Genomic DNA, 20,380 nt, shown 5'->3' on the forward strand with positions numbered 1-20,380 from the left:
ATACTGAATGAACTACAGCCTTAATTCCCCCACTAAATGCACCCTTTCTAAAGCTAGAATGATGTTTATCTCTATTCAGGAATAGTTTTTCTGGATCATTTTTGTCTTTTTGTCTTTATTCTCAAATATCTCAGTATTTATCACAGCCTAAAATATCGCAGTGTAACTTTCCACATTATTGTTCAACTGTTTCTTGCAGAATCATGCAACTTTTGTAATATATGTAAATCTAATTCTCCATTTATTCCCTTTGAAACAGAATCACAAGAGTCTATTGCGTGCCGAGTGACTTCCATGCACGCTATCGCGCCATATCAAGAACCTACGTGTACCGCCTGGCCACTGGAGTCTCCCGTCACTCAGAAATGCCCTTAACGGAGAGGGATCTGTGCTGGGCATTACGAGACACGTGAGTGTTCCCCCCCACCCACTATACACAGCATGTGCTCTGTAGGCTTCAGAGCCTAAAGCTTCCTGAATCAGTTGGATCTGCTCCTACACTGCATTGAATTTGCTTGATTCAAATATGTGCATCATGCATTACTTTTTCCAGTGTTCAAGCCCCAGGTCCCAACACAGGAATTAGAACAGCAGACTTTGGCATCAAGAAGGAATGGCACATAAATTATAAACACATACAAGCAACAGCGAATTAGGGGCAAACAAAAAGATGTGGGTTATTGAGGCCGGTTCTGCCAAACTGAAGGAGAGTAGTGGAGATGGCTGAGAGAAGTGGAGCGGGCTGAAAACAGTGATGGACAGGATTTTCTTAATTCAAATGTGTACATTATTTCCACATGAATGAAATCAACACAGTTATTGCCAAAAGTAAGTAAACCAAAAGACAAAGTAGTGTTGATGTGTTTCATTCATGTGGAAATATTGTACACATTCGAATCAAGTAAATTGGATGTATTTTCTTTGCAGTGTAGGATGATGCATCTTCAGAGTATGACTGGGGAAAGCCTTTGCGCCATGCCTTGTCTCAGAGGGTGACGCCTGAACATTTAATGCTGTTTTTTTTTCACTCTCTTTCACTTTTTGGGAGAAAGTAGGGCAAGATAAGCTGCAGGCTTATAGTGACGCATAACAACACCCACTCATATCTCTCTCTCTCTCTCTCTCTCTCCCTCCCTTCTTCTTTCTCTCCTTACACAGACACATACTCCTCCGCCCTTTTGCTCATTCGCAGTCATCCATGTTCTAGATATGCTTCTGAGAAGCTCTTTCAATTTGCTTCTTTAGTCTGGCTTTCTCTGCGCGTCCTGATTTGACTTAATAACGCTTAACACCCTCCCACTCCTGATGAAGACATCAGCACCGAAACACGTTTCAGCCTAATGCAGTAATATGCACGGTAATTAAAGCTCACACTGTAAATAATTACACACTATGCACAGCCGTCTCTAGGATAGTGTTTCTTTATGGCAATGCTGAAGTACCTTAAAACAGCACGGTTTAATCAGGGATGCACTGAAATTTCAGCCACTGAAAATCGACTGACAGAGGCCTAGAATGACATTTTTGTTCTTTTTGACTAAAAGAGTAGCAATGCAGAAGATTTTGACCAAAAATAATACTCTGATCCATTTTTCTAGGATTAAATAGGCTTATAATCAGTGGGGACCCCTTTACGGCCTCCTAGGCCTTCAGAAAAGGCCTAATGGTTTCTGTGAAATAAGAAAAACTGCATCTGTAATTTGTAGTTCAATTTTATTAGATAGAAACATTATCCTTGTTGTATTTAAACTCTGTGTTGTAATACTGTTCTTATTTCATTGTCAGATTTTGATTTGAAATAAAAGCATTAAAAAAACCTACAGAATATTATCCAATCCAATCCAATTATCTGTTTTTTTCTGTGATATCTAACTATATACAGCCAGGCTTTTTCTCTTATTGGTTAGGCCCTCAGGAGCGTAACTAAAGGCCTAACCTGTCAAATTAATCACTGACATAATATAACAAAAAAAGGTCACAAAAACGCTTTTTGATTTGCAATGAATGGGACCAATTTTGTGAGAAGAACATCACTTTAGGCCTTCTTGATGTCCTAGATACATCACTGACTGGAGGTAGGACTTCATTGTAAAACTGCTATAAGGTAAAATATATAATAATATGTCTGTTAAAAGGTTGAGATGTTCATGTTTAATCTAGAAAGGCTAAAAAAACTTTCATTTGAATTGCTGTAAGATTAGCACATACTACAAGAATCTCAAAGGGGGTCTAGCAGAAGTTAGCATTGTAAAGGAGTTTTTATTTCCTTGTTTTTAACCGAGTTTTGACGTTTATGCCACAAACTAAAGGCCTAGCTCTAATACTCATAGTTCATCTCTGCTTATAAAAAAATGTCAAAATAACTTCACAATAGGGGTGGATATTTATTGTTATTGTGATAAATTACGATAAAGTGCATGTTCATTATTATTAATTCATCATAATATTTAGTAGACTACTGGCTCTTTTTTCTCTTTTCCAATTTATCAAAACTGGGAAAAACTAATAATTGTGATACCTATCGTGTAGCGTGATAATGTCCTGAAATATTGTTTTGTTCTATTATTTTCTATTTTGCCCACCGAAATTCAAATTCTAACAGAATTAGAAATAGTGGTTAAAAAGATGCTGCGTCACTGTCTTGAGAAAATATCTGTGAAACGGCAACTTTATATGAGAAGGAAAAAAAAACATTCTTAACTTTAATGTACGTTAGTGTAAGATGTAGGATTAGAATTTTTTCTAATATGTGTTCGTAAAATGTAAAGTGCATTTTCCAATAAAAAAAAAACTTTCTCTGTTCTCACATATGTACTGCTGCTATGAATGACTACTCTTCTTTTTGTGGTTCTTTCTCTGGCAGAGAGCTGGACATCAGCGCCATGCAGGAGGCCAGCACTGTGCTGACCGGCACGCACGATTTCAGCACCTTCCGTGCCCTGAGCTCCGACGCCCCTTTCAAAGACCCAGTGAAGACCATGGAGCTGGTGCAGGTACAACTGGGCCTTTCCTTCAGCCAGCGCCACTTCCACAGGTACACAGACACCAGGTTATACTACTATTCAGAGGTTTCACATAATTTGTCATATTAATATTTTATTTAATAAAAACTTGTACAACAGAGAGAGAAATATGAAATACGGGATACCAAAAGGAATTTTTAGATATTCAATAAGCATGCACAAATACAAAAAAAAACTACAGGTTTGATAACACTTGAAACCGGACTTCCTGCTCGATATGTAGAATACAGCAAAATAACAGAAGCAGAAATAAAAGTCCCTGGAATTTGTTGCCTTTAATGACTAACTGTTCTGTTAAGAATTTTGGATTTTGTGGCACATACTGTAGCCTACACGGTAAAATAATTTTAATATGTTTATGTAATCCATTTTTATTTATTGTTCACTTTTTCTGCTTCCAGGTTTGGTTTTTGGACAGTTGTTAGTTGAATTTTGGTTTTGGCCAAGGGCAGGGATGTGAGACGTGGGGATCCTGAGGGTGCTGCAGCACTCCCAAATTTCATGAGTGCAACTGTCAAAAACAATAATAATAATAAAGAAGCAATCTGAACTTTTTAATAATTTGAGCCTAGCAAAAATTTGTCCGTGCTTCTATCGGTATGAAGTTTGTATGTATTTTTATTTTTATTTATGTATTTTCTAAATCTGCAGTAGCTGTCCGCTGTTTAGGTTCAGGCTGTATTTTCATTACAGCAAGCTGAATCTCTTCCCTCGACAACAGTTGGCCACTTTTTGGGGCGCATTGCTAAAACTTGCTCAGGTTGAGGTTCAAAGAGAGAAAGTGAAGGCTATACAGAGATAGAGGGAAGTTCTGAACCCCACAGTAGCCTAATAGTGTTTTTAAACTTAAACAAACTATCTAACATAATAAGAATGTTTTATGAACTGTATCATAACAAGAATCTGATTGATCGCCACTTAGTTGATTTGCATAAAGTTTGTCCAGAGAAAGGATGTGCATCAGCGGTGTGATGGGTCAGTTATACGTATATATTGTCATCTCTCGCCTCATTATAGTGTAGTATGACTCAATCTGTTTAATGAAAAGTATCAAAAATTTCTAATGGCAAATAGGCAAATAGGATTAGGATGACATCATCTGCGTTACATATATCCTGCTTAGAATTTCAGCCTACCCAATATAAAACACTTTCCTGCGTCCCTGGCCAGGGCTTTTTATTTTGTTGCACCACTAATATACACACTATGCACTACGTGGCCAAAAGTATGTGACCATGACCATCACATAAATGAGCTAGTTTGCCACCCTTTTCCAACCATAATGGCCTCCACTCTCCTGGGAAGGAGAAACAACACCAAACTATCAAACCATTAAGCCATGGAAAACAATTTCATGAAGCTCCTGACACACGGTTCTTGTGTTGAAGTTGCTTCTAGAGGCAGTCTGTAGTGAGCGATGCAGCAGAGGATATGTGATTTTTACATGCTACATGCTTCGTTACTCAGCAGCACTGCTCTGTAAGTTTTTGTGGTCTACTGCTTTTTGGCTGGGTTGTTGTGTCTTCTAGATGCTTCCATTTCTCAATAACAGCACTTACAGTTGATTAGGGCAGATGTTGCAGGGCAGAAAATTCACAAACTGACTTGTGACAAAGGTGGCATCCTATGACAGGGCCACGCTTAAAGTCACTGAGCTCTTCAGTACAACCCATTCTACTGCCAGTGTTTGTCTGTAGAGATTGCTGACGGCAGTGGATGTGGCTGAAACACCTAATCTCAGTAATTAGTAGGAGTGTCCATATACATTTGACTATGTAGTGAATGTTTTTAGGAAAAAAGTTATTAAATTAAAAATAATGCACTGTATTTATTTATTTGTAGTAACTTCTTGTCGAGTTATCTGCCTCAAGTTTTGATCACCATCATATATTTAGCATTTACATCAATGTGAGTTTTTGAAAATTATTGAATTATTGAAAAAAATGTTGATTCTAACTGGTAGTTTATTGAACATTTTGGTTTGTACACAAGATATTGAGTTAATGTGCTGAATGTCCACTGGACGGGTGTTTACTTGTAGATTTTGGACCCTCTGCACACTAAGACAAATATTTAGAATTGACTGATTCCATTTGAAAGCCTGGTCTCTCTAGTTGAAAGTTCTGCCTATGCTTGTCTGCAGCATATCAAGGTAGAATTAAATGCATGAATGCATGAGCTCACATATGAGGTCACTGATTAAAGTAAGCTACTTCAGTATCTCATGGCCAAGATGTGGAGTTAAAATGTCTGTAGACTGAAGAAATAAAGGCCTAACATTAAGCTATGTTGCAAGGACGGCTGCTCAGTGATAAAGGCTACAGTGTTTGGCTATCATTCAGCACTCCAAATTTTTATTGCCAAATCCCCTTTCAGCCCATTAAGTTTTAAGACCAAAAACATGTTCCACAATATGTGCTGTGGAAGAAAGAGAGGAGGCGAGGCAGGGGGCCAGTCGGGACACTGGGGGTGACATCTATACAGTATGACTCTTTTTGATTTTAGTTGAATATGTTTCTTCTAATGAAAATTCAACACAAATTGATGTTGTTCATTAACTGTGCTGAATCAGCTACGTTAACCCCTAAAAGATGTAGTTCTTGCTGGTGTTAACAAAAACAGGATGTGATTTCATTTTATTTCTCACTTGTAGCTCATTGGAGGAAGTAAAGAAATTCCATTGAAAGTGCAGATTCTGTATGTTCAGTCAACACCACATTTGTGTTTGTAAGTAGAAGAGGAGATATTTTATGATTTGAATTTGATTAAAGGGGAATTCCACCCATTTTTCAAACGTTTTCCATAATTTAATGGTTAAGATGTAAACAAAGTCATTCAGAGTGCTTTGGTCTAGAGAAACTTAGCGAGTCAGAATTGTTCGCAGCGGTGGTGCTAGGAACCAGATACCTGAAGAGTTTCATGCCTCTAAAAGCTACGTTACATCACAGAAAGTTATTTTTATTACATAAAATGGCGGTGGATATGCTGCCTGATGCTTGAGATATTGCTTTGTCACAATTTTCAGATGAGGTTTTGGCCCAAATATATTTTATCAGACTCATGGCAGAGAGATACAGGCAGCGTGTTGTAAGGCAAAATAGTACCCAAAGAAAACACTATTTTATTCACTATTTCGTTATCAATAATAAATTTGGAAGACACATGTTGGTTTCACAGCTCATTCTGGATAGTAAATAAAATGTCCATATTTATGTTTTAGGCATCATGACTCCTGGTCTGTATCGCAACCACTGTTTAAAAAAAATAATAAATCTGAGGCGATAAGTTTCTCTACAACAAACTATTTTACATCAAACAATTATAGACGTTTTTACATCTCCAAATCAAATATGTTGACATTTTGAGAAATGGATGAGAAATTCCCTGCCTTTAAGTTGATGCGTACAGCCTTGTTTTATGTAAAGAGAATCAATCTTTCATATTTTTGTCATTTCTTCATACCAAAACAAATAGAAAAAGCCAGTAGTGCAAACTTAAATGTGTGAATACAGATCATAAATTGTATGTAAATGTAATTAATAACATGTATCTAACATTATATTTATTAAGTATGGTAAAATAGCTTTACTTTTTAAATGTAGTTATGCAATAACAATATAGAATTCTAGATTTATGAATCTACGGTCACGTCTGATTGGTCACCTTGCTGTTTTCTTTAATGAGGTGGAGCAAAAATGTGTGGTCCTTATTGTGGCTATGGAGGGAACGTAAATTTTGGTAAACAACTAGTGTTAGCTGGTTAACTAGTTTGTTTGTTTTGTTTATTTGTTTGTTTTTTGCAACTGTGAACAACCAGAGTTAGGCACACGGCAAGCAGCATATATGTGACGTGAACTATGATGCTGTGTGAAACATTTGCTTTTTTCCCTATTCGATTTTTTTTTATTATCTACATCATACAGAACATGTCATAGCGTTGCATAAGTAGGCAAGAGATGGCAATATATATACGTATAACTGACCCATCGGACTGCTAATGCACATCCTCTCTGTTGACTTGTGGAGTCATTACCCAAGTTATTGAGAGTAAACTAGACGGAGTTGTGCACTTTTGAGGAAAAGTTTACCTTTATTTCAAGACGTCTTCATACAGAGATGTTCACCGATCACCAGTTTGGTTTATTATTCTTATACAGACAGCAGGAGCAAACAACAGTTGTAGAGAGTGTTATCACCCTCAACTCTGCTTTCTCGTTGTGGACTGACTTTATGCAAATGAACTGAGTGGCGACCAATCAGATTGTTCATATGTGGCGCAATAACTGTGAGATTTAACTCTGTATACCGAGCAGGAGATATAATGGTTGTAAAAGACATCATAACGTTAGATTATCTAACGTTAGTTAGATAATTTCTAGTTTAGTAACAATATAGTCAGTATAATAATGGGGTGCTCTGGGACTCAGAACTGACCTACAGCTCTGCACACACTTTCCCTGTTTGCACCTTAACCTGGATGCGTTTTAGCGCTGCTCCCCCAAAGGGGCCAGCTGATGAGGAAGCGATTCTGCTCACTGTAATAAAAACACAACTTCAACCGTGATGCTACTGCAGATATAGAGAATATATTAATAAAATAGAAAAATGTAAACTCCACTCTTTCCTGTGCTCAAAGGGGTCACAATGTCTGCAACACAAATATAGCCATTTTATTTATTGTCCAAAATGACCAGTGATTCTACACTTCCTCTGAGTTTTTAATTATAGTAAAATAGTGACGAATGTGAAAAAATATGTTATTTTGAGGACTACACAACATCCTATCTGTGCTTCTTGAAAAAAACATTTTAGGCTAAAAGCCTCTCAAAACAATGTCTCAGACATGAGGCAGTGTATTGATAACCATTTAGTGTAATAGCTTTCTTTGAGGCACTTTGTAGTTTGCACTGTCCTTTATCTGCAAATATTTAAATTACACATTGTTGTTGCCCAGTAAATGCACACGGCACAGTGCTCACAGCTTTGAGTTAAGCCAGGTGTACGCTGTGCAGTTTTAGAAATCTTGTTATTTAATGTCAGCTCAAACGGTGTGTTTGAATAGACCGTTGTGTACGGCTAAACCTGGATTTGTATGCTTACACTGTATGAAAGCGCTCAGTCCAGTTAACACACTGCATGTAAAACACAGCTCCTAAAGAAAGCTCTGTTTATGAACAATTTCCAATAAAGACGTTTCATTTAAAACAACACGCTGGGTGCCTGTGCTAAGCAAAAACATTGGCTATATCTCAAGTGGCTCCCTGCTCACTACATAGCGCACTATGTAGGAATTGAAATATTGGCACCTGGTACCCAAACAGTACATAATATGTCTAATAAATAGCCATTTGGGATCCAGCCATGTGTTCACAGTTCCACACTAGACAGACATTACACTGTTTGGGTATGAACACAAATTTCATAACTTGAATAGTGCATATATAGGAATATGGGAGCTGTTTGAGATTCAGCTATTGGGAAATTGTGCTACAGCAGCTTTGCTAACTCATGCCTAACTAAAAGCAGTCAGTGATGTACATAGGTAGGACAATATGATCTCTCTACAGCCTATTTTCCAAAGATAATACAAAAACTTTTATACTGCACAGTTCTATGCAGTCAAATAGAGTCGGCTTTGGTACCGCATATGTTAACTTCTTTGCCTCCACTTTGTTAGCCTACGTGTGTTCACCTGTGTTGGGGCAGTGGTTGTGTTTGTGTGTGTGGTTTGTGTGCAGCTTTACAGAAATCTGATATAGGAATCTGTTGGATTTCAAATATTTGACATATATTAGTATATATAGAGTATATCCAACTTATATTTGTCACATAGGGAGACGTATACATATATGGGACTCTTATTTCAGCCATATATCAACATTTAAGTGTAATGTGTATATTTAACCATATATAGTAGAAAACATTTTTCGTATATGGATGGCATATATTAGTCATATATTCTAGCTTCACGTTTTTATTCATCTACTTCCTAATAAGGTGAAAATTAGTATAATAGTTACATAACTATTACTAAATAACTAAAGAACTAAATAAATGCATTAAATGCATTAAAACATGAAGGAAATGAAAACATTCTTCCCTGACACATTTAAATGATTTTATATTTAAAAGCAAACAGATAACCTAGTAACTATTATAACTATAACTTTACTGGTGTGTATTCAAACATGTATTAGACATACACATGGTCAATACTTTATACGTATATGTATTCACACACCTATGAGACATACATGTATGATCCATATATTATACATGTATGTCCAATATTTGATACTTGCGTATATGTACATATTTTGAAATATACATCCGACCCTTTGATTGTGTGCATATGTGGCCGTATATTAGATTTCCGTATGGGGCTGTCCGACTGTTCTGTTGAAGCTTATTTGGGCAGTTAATCCAACATCACTTTCTTTCTCACACTGCATCTCAAGTGACGACCAATGAAGCTGAAATTCAGCCTGATCATGAAATGCAGTCGGTTACAAACTAATCGGGCTTAAAAACGGGCGCAGTGTATGCATGGCTTTAGACTGGATGAGCAATGTGTTGCTGGTGACATTTCGGGAGACGGCTCTTGCGAGAGATGCAAGGGTGTTTTTGAAGAGCGTTGCTAGGCAACAGGTATTGGGCAGGAGCGTGATGCTGAAGCTTTTGGTGGCTGGAGGGAAGATGGGGGCGCACGCTGCAGTCTGTCTGAGCCAATGGAGGCTGGCTAGCATCAGCATGGCCTTTATCCTCAGGGGCTGAGGGGGAATCCCTCTTCAAAGCAGCATGCTTTTTTTTTTAGCTGAGCAGCAAGCTGTTCTTTTTGAGGCTGGACACATGATTCACTTCTGTTGAACAAAGAGCACAACAGTTCCCTTTCAGGAGATGATTTCTGTGTGTGCTTTTGCCACAAGGAACATGTCACATTTACTACAAAGCGGTGGCGGAAATATGCATTACAGGATTTTTTATTATTATTAGGTCAGTTTAACCCTTAGAAGTCACAGTTAACGCCTGTAGTAACAAAGGCATTGTTGAACCCCCGGGAATCTAAATGTGTGGGTTTTTCTTTCTAAGTGGGTTAATCTTGCTCTTGTGGGCACAGAAGATACATGTACAAAGTATGTCCTTTGAATAACTTTCCAATGTCCACTGATGTATTATGCCAACATTCTTCTTTTTCAGCGCAAACGAGCAGGCCCCAATGTTGGGTAGTGCTTACATAAGCAATTCCCTCACAAATCACAAGGTTAATGTGGATTGTGCCGCCCACCCAGCTTTGCCAAAAATCTCAGGGTTCCTACAAATCCTGGAAAAACTGTAAATTTATAGACTAGTTTGCCAGTCATGAAGCCTGGAAAATAAGAAAAATTATAACATGTCCAGGAAATATTAGTCATGGAAAAGTGTAAAGTGGGGCCATTAAGCCACTGTGATTGCATACTTTAGCATATTTGTTGCTGCTAATGTCTCGTTTGAGTGTCCATTCATATCTGTTATAGTTTTAAATCTGCAGTATTGCATATGGCTAAACACAATGACGCTGTGTTTGAACGCCTCATGGAATGAGGCTGTATTCAAACACGGTAGCTTCTTGTGTTGTGCGTAGTTCGATGTAGTATTTTAGGAGAAATTGTCCAGAAAATGATTTTTAGAAACCGTGGGATCCCTGACTGTGTTCCCCTATGAGTGAGACAGACTTACAGAATGAAAGTTACGACTGAGCAAAAGCTACAACCTAAAAGGACTGTTAAGCAATCAGAGTAGATCATCTGTCTGCTTGCTGTCCATCTGTGTGCTTGTCTGTCCATCCTTTCATGGTTTCCTTTGCTTGGTTTGCTTACAAACCTTATTAATACTTAACACTGCGTTCCCTGGAGGTTTAAGTCAACAATCATTCTTCACTTAGTTGTAGCGTGTTGAAACTAGCCTGGTGGTAGGAGAGGTAAGCCACCATTTGGAAGGTCATGGGTTCAACGAGACTCACTGGGTAAACCTGATTGTGTCCTTGGGCAATTCACTCAACCCCCCACCAGCCCCAGGCAGCTCTGTGCTGCTCTCAGACAGCAAAATGACAGTTTTCCCTTGTAGGATCAATAAAAGACATACTTACAAGAGAATCTTTTTTTATTATATATTGAATTTGATAGAAAATTAGTGTATATTCTTGTTTTGCAAAAAGAAAAGCCAAATTTGACATTTTTGTCATTTCTTGACATCGAAACAAACGCATAAAGCCAAACTTGCAGACTCAAAGCTGATAATGAAGAGTATAAATCAAATGTGAATGTGATTAACTGCATAACTCACTATGTTATGCAGTTAATTATGTAACTACGTAACTACATTAGGATACTGTAGCCAAACAAAAATAAAGACTGTCGACGTATAAGAAACATTGAAACTGATCCTCAAACAGTAATTTAAATGTCTTTCCAGACGTCCTTAGGAAGTCACCGAGGCGTGTGTTTCACACTGAGTCACATGGGGAAACCTTTGGCAGGTCATTTCGGGGCTTTCTCACGTGAAGCTCTCCACAGGGAGAGAGCAGGAGCAGGATGCTGAGACCATCTGCTTTATTTAACACTAATGTCAAACACGGCATGAGACCATAACCACACACAGACGCGCACACACACACACACACACAGACAGACAGGACTCCAAACCTGCATGTCATTGAACCACCAAATCCACCACAAACATAAAAATCTGCTTAAGCAGTAAGTAGCCCACTTATAACTAATATTCAGCACATCTTCATGTGCTATTAGCTTTAATAGAAGGATGTATTTGCCATAAATAGAGTTTTCACTATCAATTACATTAGTAATAAAGTAATTCACTGGATATTTTAATGATAGATCCCTTAAATAGCAAGATGTTCACTGCAAATTAAAAAAGAATAGGGATGGTAATGATTAACCAATTACCTATTAACCAATGAATACATAAATGTTCAACAATGCCTACAGTTAAAAATTAATATTGATATTTGAATAGGTGGGTTTTTTTTATTTAACTTGACCGTTTTTGAATTGTACATATGCGGGTACAAGAGTGCAACTTGTTCTGGTAGCCCTACTCACTGATGCACAACTCTGGGTTTTGTAGAGTCGACTCTGATGCTCAACTCCTACCACTGAAGTCAATCGACTCTAAATGTATCGCAACTGGGATATTTAGCCACCTGACACAGTGCTAAAATAGGCTGCAACGGACTCTTTTTGTTTTTTTTTGTTTTGTTTTTTTTTTGTTTTTTTTAATATTATGTAGCTTCTGAGTGTAGCCATAAGCTGTAGTCTACAAATGTGTTATTTAGATTACAATTAGCGTATGTAGTTAGTCCCATGACAAAAAAGCTTAAAAGCTGCAAGCTACCAACTTTATGTTGATTGTTATTTAAACTAAGCATTTAAACCCAAAGCCCAAATCAGACTATATTATGTATGTTAACTTGGGCTAATAATATGTGGTAGATGTAAGTAAGCAGACTACATTACATTATTGTCCTGTCCCTTAAGCAAGGCTGAGTTTTTCCATTCGGTAGTTTCAAGTTTCAAGTTTATTTGTCATTTGCACGACATGTTAGTACATTCATGCAATGAAATGCTTGTGGTGAGACTAATCACTCTATAGAAAGTAAAGCCTAAAGGCTTGTTTGTATAAAATGCAGTGCTGTATTTGATGTTTTCATGGGTCTGTGCTCGGTTACAGGTCAAAAGAATAGGCAGGGTTAATTGTAACTGAGGGGCTAGTTGTAACAGTTGCTTAAAAGTCAAAATTTATTCAGTACAATTCTGTACTTCTGGATGAAGGCAAGCTATATATATTTACCCTATTAAATATGATTAGTGAAAAGAAGTTGTCAAACACTGGCAAGTTTATTTTTGACCACAAAGTAGAAGAGCAAATATCAGCCCAATAAAATGTAAATATATTTTGTTTACATGATCTGTAGTATGGTTGTGATGAATCTGTGCATAATAACTTCCAAAAAAAAAAAAAAACTTTTAAATTCAAGTTGGAGGATGTGGACTTCCCTCATTGTTTACTTTAGAAGGCTTAGTTCTACCACTGCATACTTTGGCTGTACTTTGGTCTGGCTTACTCTTGCTGTGAGTTGTTTACATGCCTCAAATGCTGCTATATTATAGCCAACAAGAGGGCGGTTAAAGCAATATAGGTGTGAATTCTATAACTTATGCACAATACAGCAGTAATCATCTTTGGGGTTAATCTTAGCAGTATCTGTCTGATTGCTGTCAACATTTGCAAATGACATTAAAATAAGAATACAAGAACATGAGAAAAAGCACATTCTATTTGAATCTATTTAATTACGTAAATATGTATGTTACACTTTACCTTGTGTTAGTTGTTTTGCCACAAAAAGCATAAAAGCTATAATTAAATGTATCTGTAAATTTGACTTTTTCTAAAATATCAGCCAGTATAATAGGCCAATAGAAAATTACTTGGGGGGAAAAAAAAATTACTTCATAAAATCTGCCTCTATTAACTTCTATTCAGAGTTAAAAATGTTTTTCCTCCTGTAAAGTTGGCATTTTTGGAGATGCCTGTTTTTTGTCATGTATTACCATCATGCAAATTGGCATTTAATCATTGCCGTTTGATTGTGGATCTAAATTAACCAATATTTCTTTTAATCAAGTAGTCAAGTTTAATCATGTGATCATGACATCTCAAGCCATAAATCTCATTTCATTAGACTTTTGTTAAAGGCTGTACTTCAGCTGCCATTCCTAAACTTAGTAAGAGTATAACGACTCCTTTTATTCTACAGACTGAAGTATCCAGTATGGATTCTAGCTTGTATGAATATTTGAAGGGATGCTGCTATACGTAATGCAGATAAAACACAAGCAGTTCTCCTGGTGAATAATTCAAAGCGTGCAGGTTTGTGTGGCTTCCTTAAATCATTTCAGAATTACATAGAGCACCATGCGTAACTGGAACTGTGGCTACTAAATGATTCTACAGAACTGACTGGTACGCCGACAGCGCACATGAAAATTAATATTATCGCAGTTACTAGGCTAGAAGAGCCAATGTGTTAACACAAAGCCACTTACTGGCATATTTATTATCTTTATCTTAAGTTTCTAACTGAAAGCTCTTGAGGCTCTTCCACACTTAAATGTTAAACAGAGCTTCATAAATACACTCATCCAGCCATCATTTGCAGTAGCTTCACTTTGTCTAACTAATATAGATGCTGTTATTTGCCAACTGAAATGCAAACAAATTCAAACTCAGATATGTTTTTTAGTTCTCTGAGGAGCACATATAATATTGGATCTGCAATCCATTCCATTCCTACATATATGATTGTTTGCATTTTGGTAAAGATGGGTATAAAAGGTCATAAAAAAAATTGTCTGTGGTAATTTGGTGACTCCATCTTGCACTAAAGCATTTCATTTTTTACACAAGAAACGCACACATCTCTACAAAAAAAGGAAAATGTAAACTTTGTTTCCAACACCTAACATCTATGAACAGTTCGTTCAAAAGTGAAGTGAGCACAAATGTTACAAATTTCCCAAGTGGGCTTAATTGGAGGGGCTAGTTGTAACAGTCAGTAATGAATCTGGTACATTGAGGCAAAATGTTAATGCAGTACAATTCTATGTTGTTTGAACCATATGAGCTATTTGACCTAAATACATAAAAATGTATTCATCAAAATGAATGTGAAGAAAGACAGTGTCAAACATGGCAAACTTATTTTTGACCAAGAGGTAGAAGAGGAAATATCAGAACAATCAATTTACATATATTTTATTTATATTACAAGTATAGGACATTTTTATTAATCTGTGCATAAAAACTTAAAAACAAAAAAAAAAAAACTTTTGAATTTATATGGGGATAAGGATTTCTTTCATTGTTTACTTTAGGAGGCTTAGTTATAAGACTAACTAATGCTGTGGTGTGGAGGCTGCACTTGATTACATGCTTCAAAATGGTTCTGTATAACAGCCACCAAGATGGCAAATAATATAGTGTAGGTGTGAATTTTGTAATTTATATACACAATTCAGTAATCTGAAAAATGTATCATGACAGAAGTTACTTTTATGGTAGAAAAGCAGGGTAAATGTTGAGAAATATTAGTCTAATTCCTGTCAAAATTCACAGATGACGTTGCTATGAGGATATGAGAACATAACTAAAAGCTCCTTGTACTTAACTATGTAAAATATCAACGTTATGTTTTACACTGAGTTAGTTTTTGGCCTTCTCCTCCGTGCAACCACATTTTACCAACACAATAGCAATGATCCCTCATTGTTCTCAGGTCCTCTCTTTTGGACCCTCCTCTTCAACTCACCCCACAGGTTTTCAAAGGGGTATGTCAAAAACTTAATTCTATGATCATTATACCATTTTTATATGTATTTAGATGTATGTTTTGAAAGCTTGTACTTCTGGACGATCCAACCAGGGCTCAGTTCAGCTTTTTGGCAGAAGCAGACAGATTTTTTATTTAAAATCTGCTAGTGCTTCATGGAGTCCATGATGCTATGTATGCTAACCACTTTCCCAGCCATTATGGAAGAGAATCAGCCCCAAAACATCACTGATCCTCCACCATACTTAACAGTGGGGAGGAGGTTCTTTTTTGTATAACTATTTTTCTTTTTATGCCAACAAACATTGGGTGTTTGTTACCAAAAAACCTATATTTTTGTCTCATTTTACCATCGAACCTGGTTCAAGTAGCAGTTTAAGTAGCAGTCATCTAGCAAACTACAAGAGGTATGTTTGTGGTTACATAAAAGAAAAGACTTTCTCCTGGAATGCCTTCCAAACAGTTTGTTCTCTTGGAGGTGGTGTCTAATTGTAGTTTTAGAGACTTGGTGATGCCAAAATGCAACCTGATCCTTGGGGAAGTTTTGCCTCTCTGTACGTGGGAGGATAATAAACATTTCTAGGCAAGTTCGCTACAGCTCTGGTTGTTTTAAACGTCTTAATTATAGCTTGAACAGCAAATATGTAGCTATTTTTTATAGTCATTGACTGATTAAAGAAGGTCAGCACACTTTTTTTATGCCTCTGTTTGTCATATTTATACCCCAGTGAAACAGGAAGTCATGGATGATTGCATGGATAAAAAGAGTGAAATAGAAATGTAAATATTTTCAGTTTTCATATTCAGTTACATTTTGTTCATAAGAATGTCCAGGGGTGCCAATAATTTTGACACTTTTAGTTTTGTTAAAAAAAAAGATTAGTCTAGATTTACTTCAGGTGCTAGGTTTGAGTAAGATTGAGGTAATTAATTGTTTTTCCATGACCTTCTTTTTACCCATCTTTACCAAGGGTGGCGATAATGAGACAGTCAAGAAAGTGTTCAACGAATATTTACGTACGGAAATTGTATTCCTAGTCATTCTTGACCATGTAAATTGTTTTTTTTGTCATGAAATGTTCTCAAAATATTAAACATGGAAAAAGGGGAGTTGCAATCTTTTGATTTGACAGCGACGATCCCTTCTTTAATCAGCATAGCGACCTCATTTGTGTCTTTCAGTGGGTCGTTGTGCACAATGACATCAGTAGGTACTGCACAGATTGGTTTCTTTTGTACGGCTGAAGTGCAGTGAAGTAATCTCAGACTCTGCTGTTTATTTGCATTTGCATTTGACCTAGTTCTCACTGCCTAGGAGCTGCATGTGCTTAAACATCATCCTGTGCAGCAAATGCAGATTGCAGAAAATGAGCACAGGATGGCATTTTGCATGCGTGGTAGAAATACATACTATGAAAATGTGCCTTCATTTAATTGTGTTATGAAGCACTGTATTAATAATATGCTATATTGGTTAAAAGGCAGCTCTTAATTATTGTGTAAATGAAATTCAGAGTTATACCATAAATAAATTATCGTTTCCTTTCTGTCTCTTTGTGAAGTCAATCCACTTGAATCTCATTATCATCTCAAAGAGTAATATTTACAGTGCAGTCTGTAAGTAACTGGAATTTAAGTTTTGACCTGGTTTCAAACAGTTACTTTTAGGTTAAAGCACAGAAAGTCAGCTTTAATGTGAGGTTGCTTACATTTATATTGGATAAATCATAAGAATCACGGTGTTTTTTTATAGATACAAATGTACATATTTCAGGGGGGCAGAATGGATTGGACAAATTAACAAAGGCTTAAATAAAATTGTCTTTTTTTTAATTTAGTGGCACATTCTTTATTTAAATGACCTCTCTAAGTGTTGGTCATCCTTTCTGGTCATCTTCTGCAAAATCTCTAATGCAGGCATTATCTGTTTGTGCTTGTTTTGCTTGTCAGTTTTGTCTGCAATAGGTGAAACGCATCTTCTGTTGTGGTTCATGTTGTGGTAACTTAAGAACGTGCTACATTTTGGGCTTGAAAAAGTCCATAGTTGCTATAACTATATTTTGGATCATTGTCCTGCAGCACCAGCCACTGAGTTTACAGCTTATGTTTACCAGTGTTTTCTTGCTTCTAAACAGTGTACCAAACAGTTTACTGGCTGTCACAGGTCAAATTATACTGGTTTAACAGCCGAATAGTGGTCTGATTTACTGGCTTTGGCTCTTCTTTGGTCATATGAAGAGACAGGCTCCGGGTGCTAAGGTCTAGAATCAACTCTAGACCTCTTGTTTCCTCTCCTGTGCAAGAACTAATTACTTATGGTCACCTGAAATGTGATTCTATGTATAAAAGGGTTCTGATTTCATAGAGATGTAACTCTCCTTGTAGTAAAGCTTACATCAGCACTTTAAGGGGGAATTCCAGGGTGAAGCATTTCGCATAAAACTACAATGACTGCTTACATTTTAACAATTCAACTATGCAGAAATTTTAAAAATTGGTAGAATTCCTCTTTAATCTCATAGTCAATGTTTCATTTCACCCCAAGGTGCTGGAACACCAACCCAGAATTGCACAAATGGCCCTTGTCCAGTCTATACATGCATGTTCTTCGTCAATCAAGAATAAAAAAATTGAAGGTTTAACCTTCCCACAGGCTGGCTGTGAAGCTCCTTGGGCTGTATTACTGTCATCCCTGATTGGTCATCTGCTGTGCATCAGAATTGCTTACATTGCTTGTAATGAAACGCTATGGATCGTGATGTCGTTTTTGACATGACCCATTATTTGTTTTGTGTGCTTTTTTTCCAGAGACATTCAATTTTGGGAGCTCTCATTTAAAAGTGGGTCCTTTTTATACAGACAAGTAAGTACTGCCAAGTTCCTTTTGTGAACTAAACTGATGTTCATTTTGCTGTGTATGTTGTGCGCCCCCTTGTGTTTAACATGACTCATTGCAATAGGTTGATAATCAAAGTCAGTCTCTTCACTGTTGTGTGTCGGTTGCATATACACATAGTAAACAATTGAAAGTAGGTAGGCTGCAGCTCATGATATATAGTCTACACTGATACTAAATGCAAATCAAGTCCAGAAACTGCATTGCAACACTTTCTCAGTTTCAGCCCAGATACACAGAGGAAAGTTCACTCCAGAGAAACTGATACGATTGTATTGGCTTTAGGTGCGGAGGATGACCGGGGCATTGGTTGCTGTTGGCCAGGGTAAACTTTCAGTCAGGCAGATTCAGGAGCTGCTGGATGCTCGTGACTCTCTGGCCTATCCACAGAACATGGCGGCACCGTCCCGCGGCCTCTTTCTGACCAAAGTGGAGTATAAAGATTCAGGTAATACCCAGCACTGTTTTCTCTTTATTCTTTTCAGTTTCCAATAAATATCAGTGTTTGAAATAAAGGAACTGTGATTCTAGTACTACTTAACTACTCGTTGTTAACATTGGACCACAGATTGCTGTTTTCCCATGATTTACTTTACAATGCTAAGTACAGGGCTGTAAAAAGTACAGTAAAACTGTAAAGAAGTAGAAGTATGAGTAAATATAAGTAAATATACTTTGTTAAAAGAATGGCTTTTTTTCCACATTTATTTCTGAGTTTTTGTTTTTCCTCCAACTGACATCCACTTATGTTTGTGTAGTTTTATGTACCAATACAGCTATAATTATTTTTTCATGACCATTTTCCAACCACGTTTTATCACTTTGAATTAAACATACTGTTTTTTGTTACTGTGCCTTTATGACTTACAAACATGAATGATCTCTGTTCTGATTGGCTGTCCTGCATTGTGCCTTGTTTAAAAAGCAGTGCAGACTGAAATGCTCCGTGTAACTTCAGTAAGAACTGGTGGATATAAATAAATGCACTGAAAACAGGCTGTTGCAGCTTAGTTTTCATTTTTGGACTATATGGATTGAGCAATGACCAGTACTTTTAACAGTGTTTACATACTACATTAAACTATTTTATAAAAAAAAAAAAATACATTTAGTTTTTAATGATATGAGTAATAATACTCACACTAAGTCAAGTTAGCACACTTATGGGTTGTTTCATTTTCCAGTTGAATTTAGTTAACTTTTAATAAAGAAAAAGGAAAATGTGCAGGAACTTAACTGATTGGAAAAAGAAAAAAATCTCCATGCCTTTGAATACTTTAAAGGTCTAAATTAGGAATACCTAAATATTTTGTCTTGGAGAGTGAAAGTGCTTGTTGTGGGCCGAATCATTTTTTAAAAAAAATAATAATAATTTTTGTGTTAGACTATATTTTGTTAGTAAAATATTTAAATTGAAATATTTGAAATTGAATTTTTTAAGAAAAATAAGATTTGTTATATATAGCCCCGCAAGCAATCATTATTCACAATTCATTATTTTCTCTTTTTGTTCCCACTGGCATTGGCCCAATATCAATACTGGCTATCAGATTGATGCTGTATGTCATCAATGTGTTTTTTTTTTCTTCACAGATCTGGTGCCTTACACTCAGGACCGAACAGACAACAGAAACTGACTGATTACAGAACGCAAATCTAGATGAGTGGGAATGTGTAAATATGTTTGAATGCAGTAAATAAACTATCATTTGTACTTTTTTATCTTTCACTATTTATTTATTTCAGTTATTTCTGGACAAATGACTGACTAGCAATATGTATCAGCTTCTTGAGACCACTGTATGTTCCTGCATATAAAATATCACTTCTATATAAAAATGAAATGATATGAAAATATCAGTTCTTGAATTTTATTCTAACAGTACAGTATCATTCAGACAAATCACCACAAATGTGTGTTGCTGTATTCTATGTACTGGTTGCGGTGTAACTTAACAAGAAGCGTACAACATACTGCAGTGCAACCACATCACCCTTACAAGTGTATAAGTCTATAATACATTCAGTACAGCCACTGTCCCACTCAAAACACACAGGTTGTCTGTCATA

The 20,380-nt window shown here is 36.5% G+C and overlaps 1 protein-coding gene across 1 annotated transcript in view; it reads left to right on the plus strand.

The window, feature by feature from the left end:
* Positions 1-20,197, plus strand: part of pusl1 (pseudouridine synthase like 1) — a 33,477-nt gene extending 13,280 nt beyond the window's left edge. The window contains exons 4-8 of the mRNA XM_036559520.1: positions 260-409; positions 2,864-3,034; positions 18,223-18,277; positions 18,596-18,758; positions 19,904-20,197. Coding sequence (XP_036415413.1) covers positions 260-409; positions 2,864-3,034; positions 18,223-18,277; positions 18,596-18,758; positions 19,904-19,947 — 583 coding nt within the window. The 3' untranslated portion in view covers positions 19,948-20,197. The remainder of the gene's footprint in view (positions 1-259; positions 410-2,863; positions 3,035-18,222; positions 18,278-18,595; positions 18,759-19,903) is intronic.
* Positions 20,198-20,380: the final 183 nt, after the last annotated feature.

The sequence above is a fragment of the Colossoma macropomum genome, unplaced genomic scaffold (genome assembly GCF_904425465.1).
Source record: "Colossoma macropomum unplaced genomic scaffold, Colossoma_macropomum, whole genome shotgun sequence".
Taxonomy (NCBI): domain Eukaryota; kingdom Metazoa; phylum Chordata; class Actinopteri; order Characiformes; family Serrasalmidae; genus Colossoma; species Colossoma macropomum.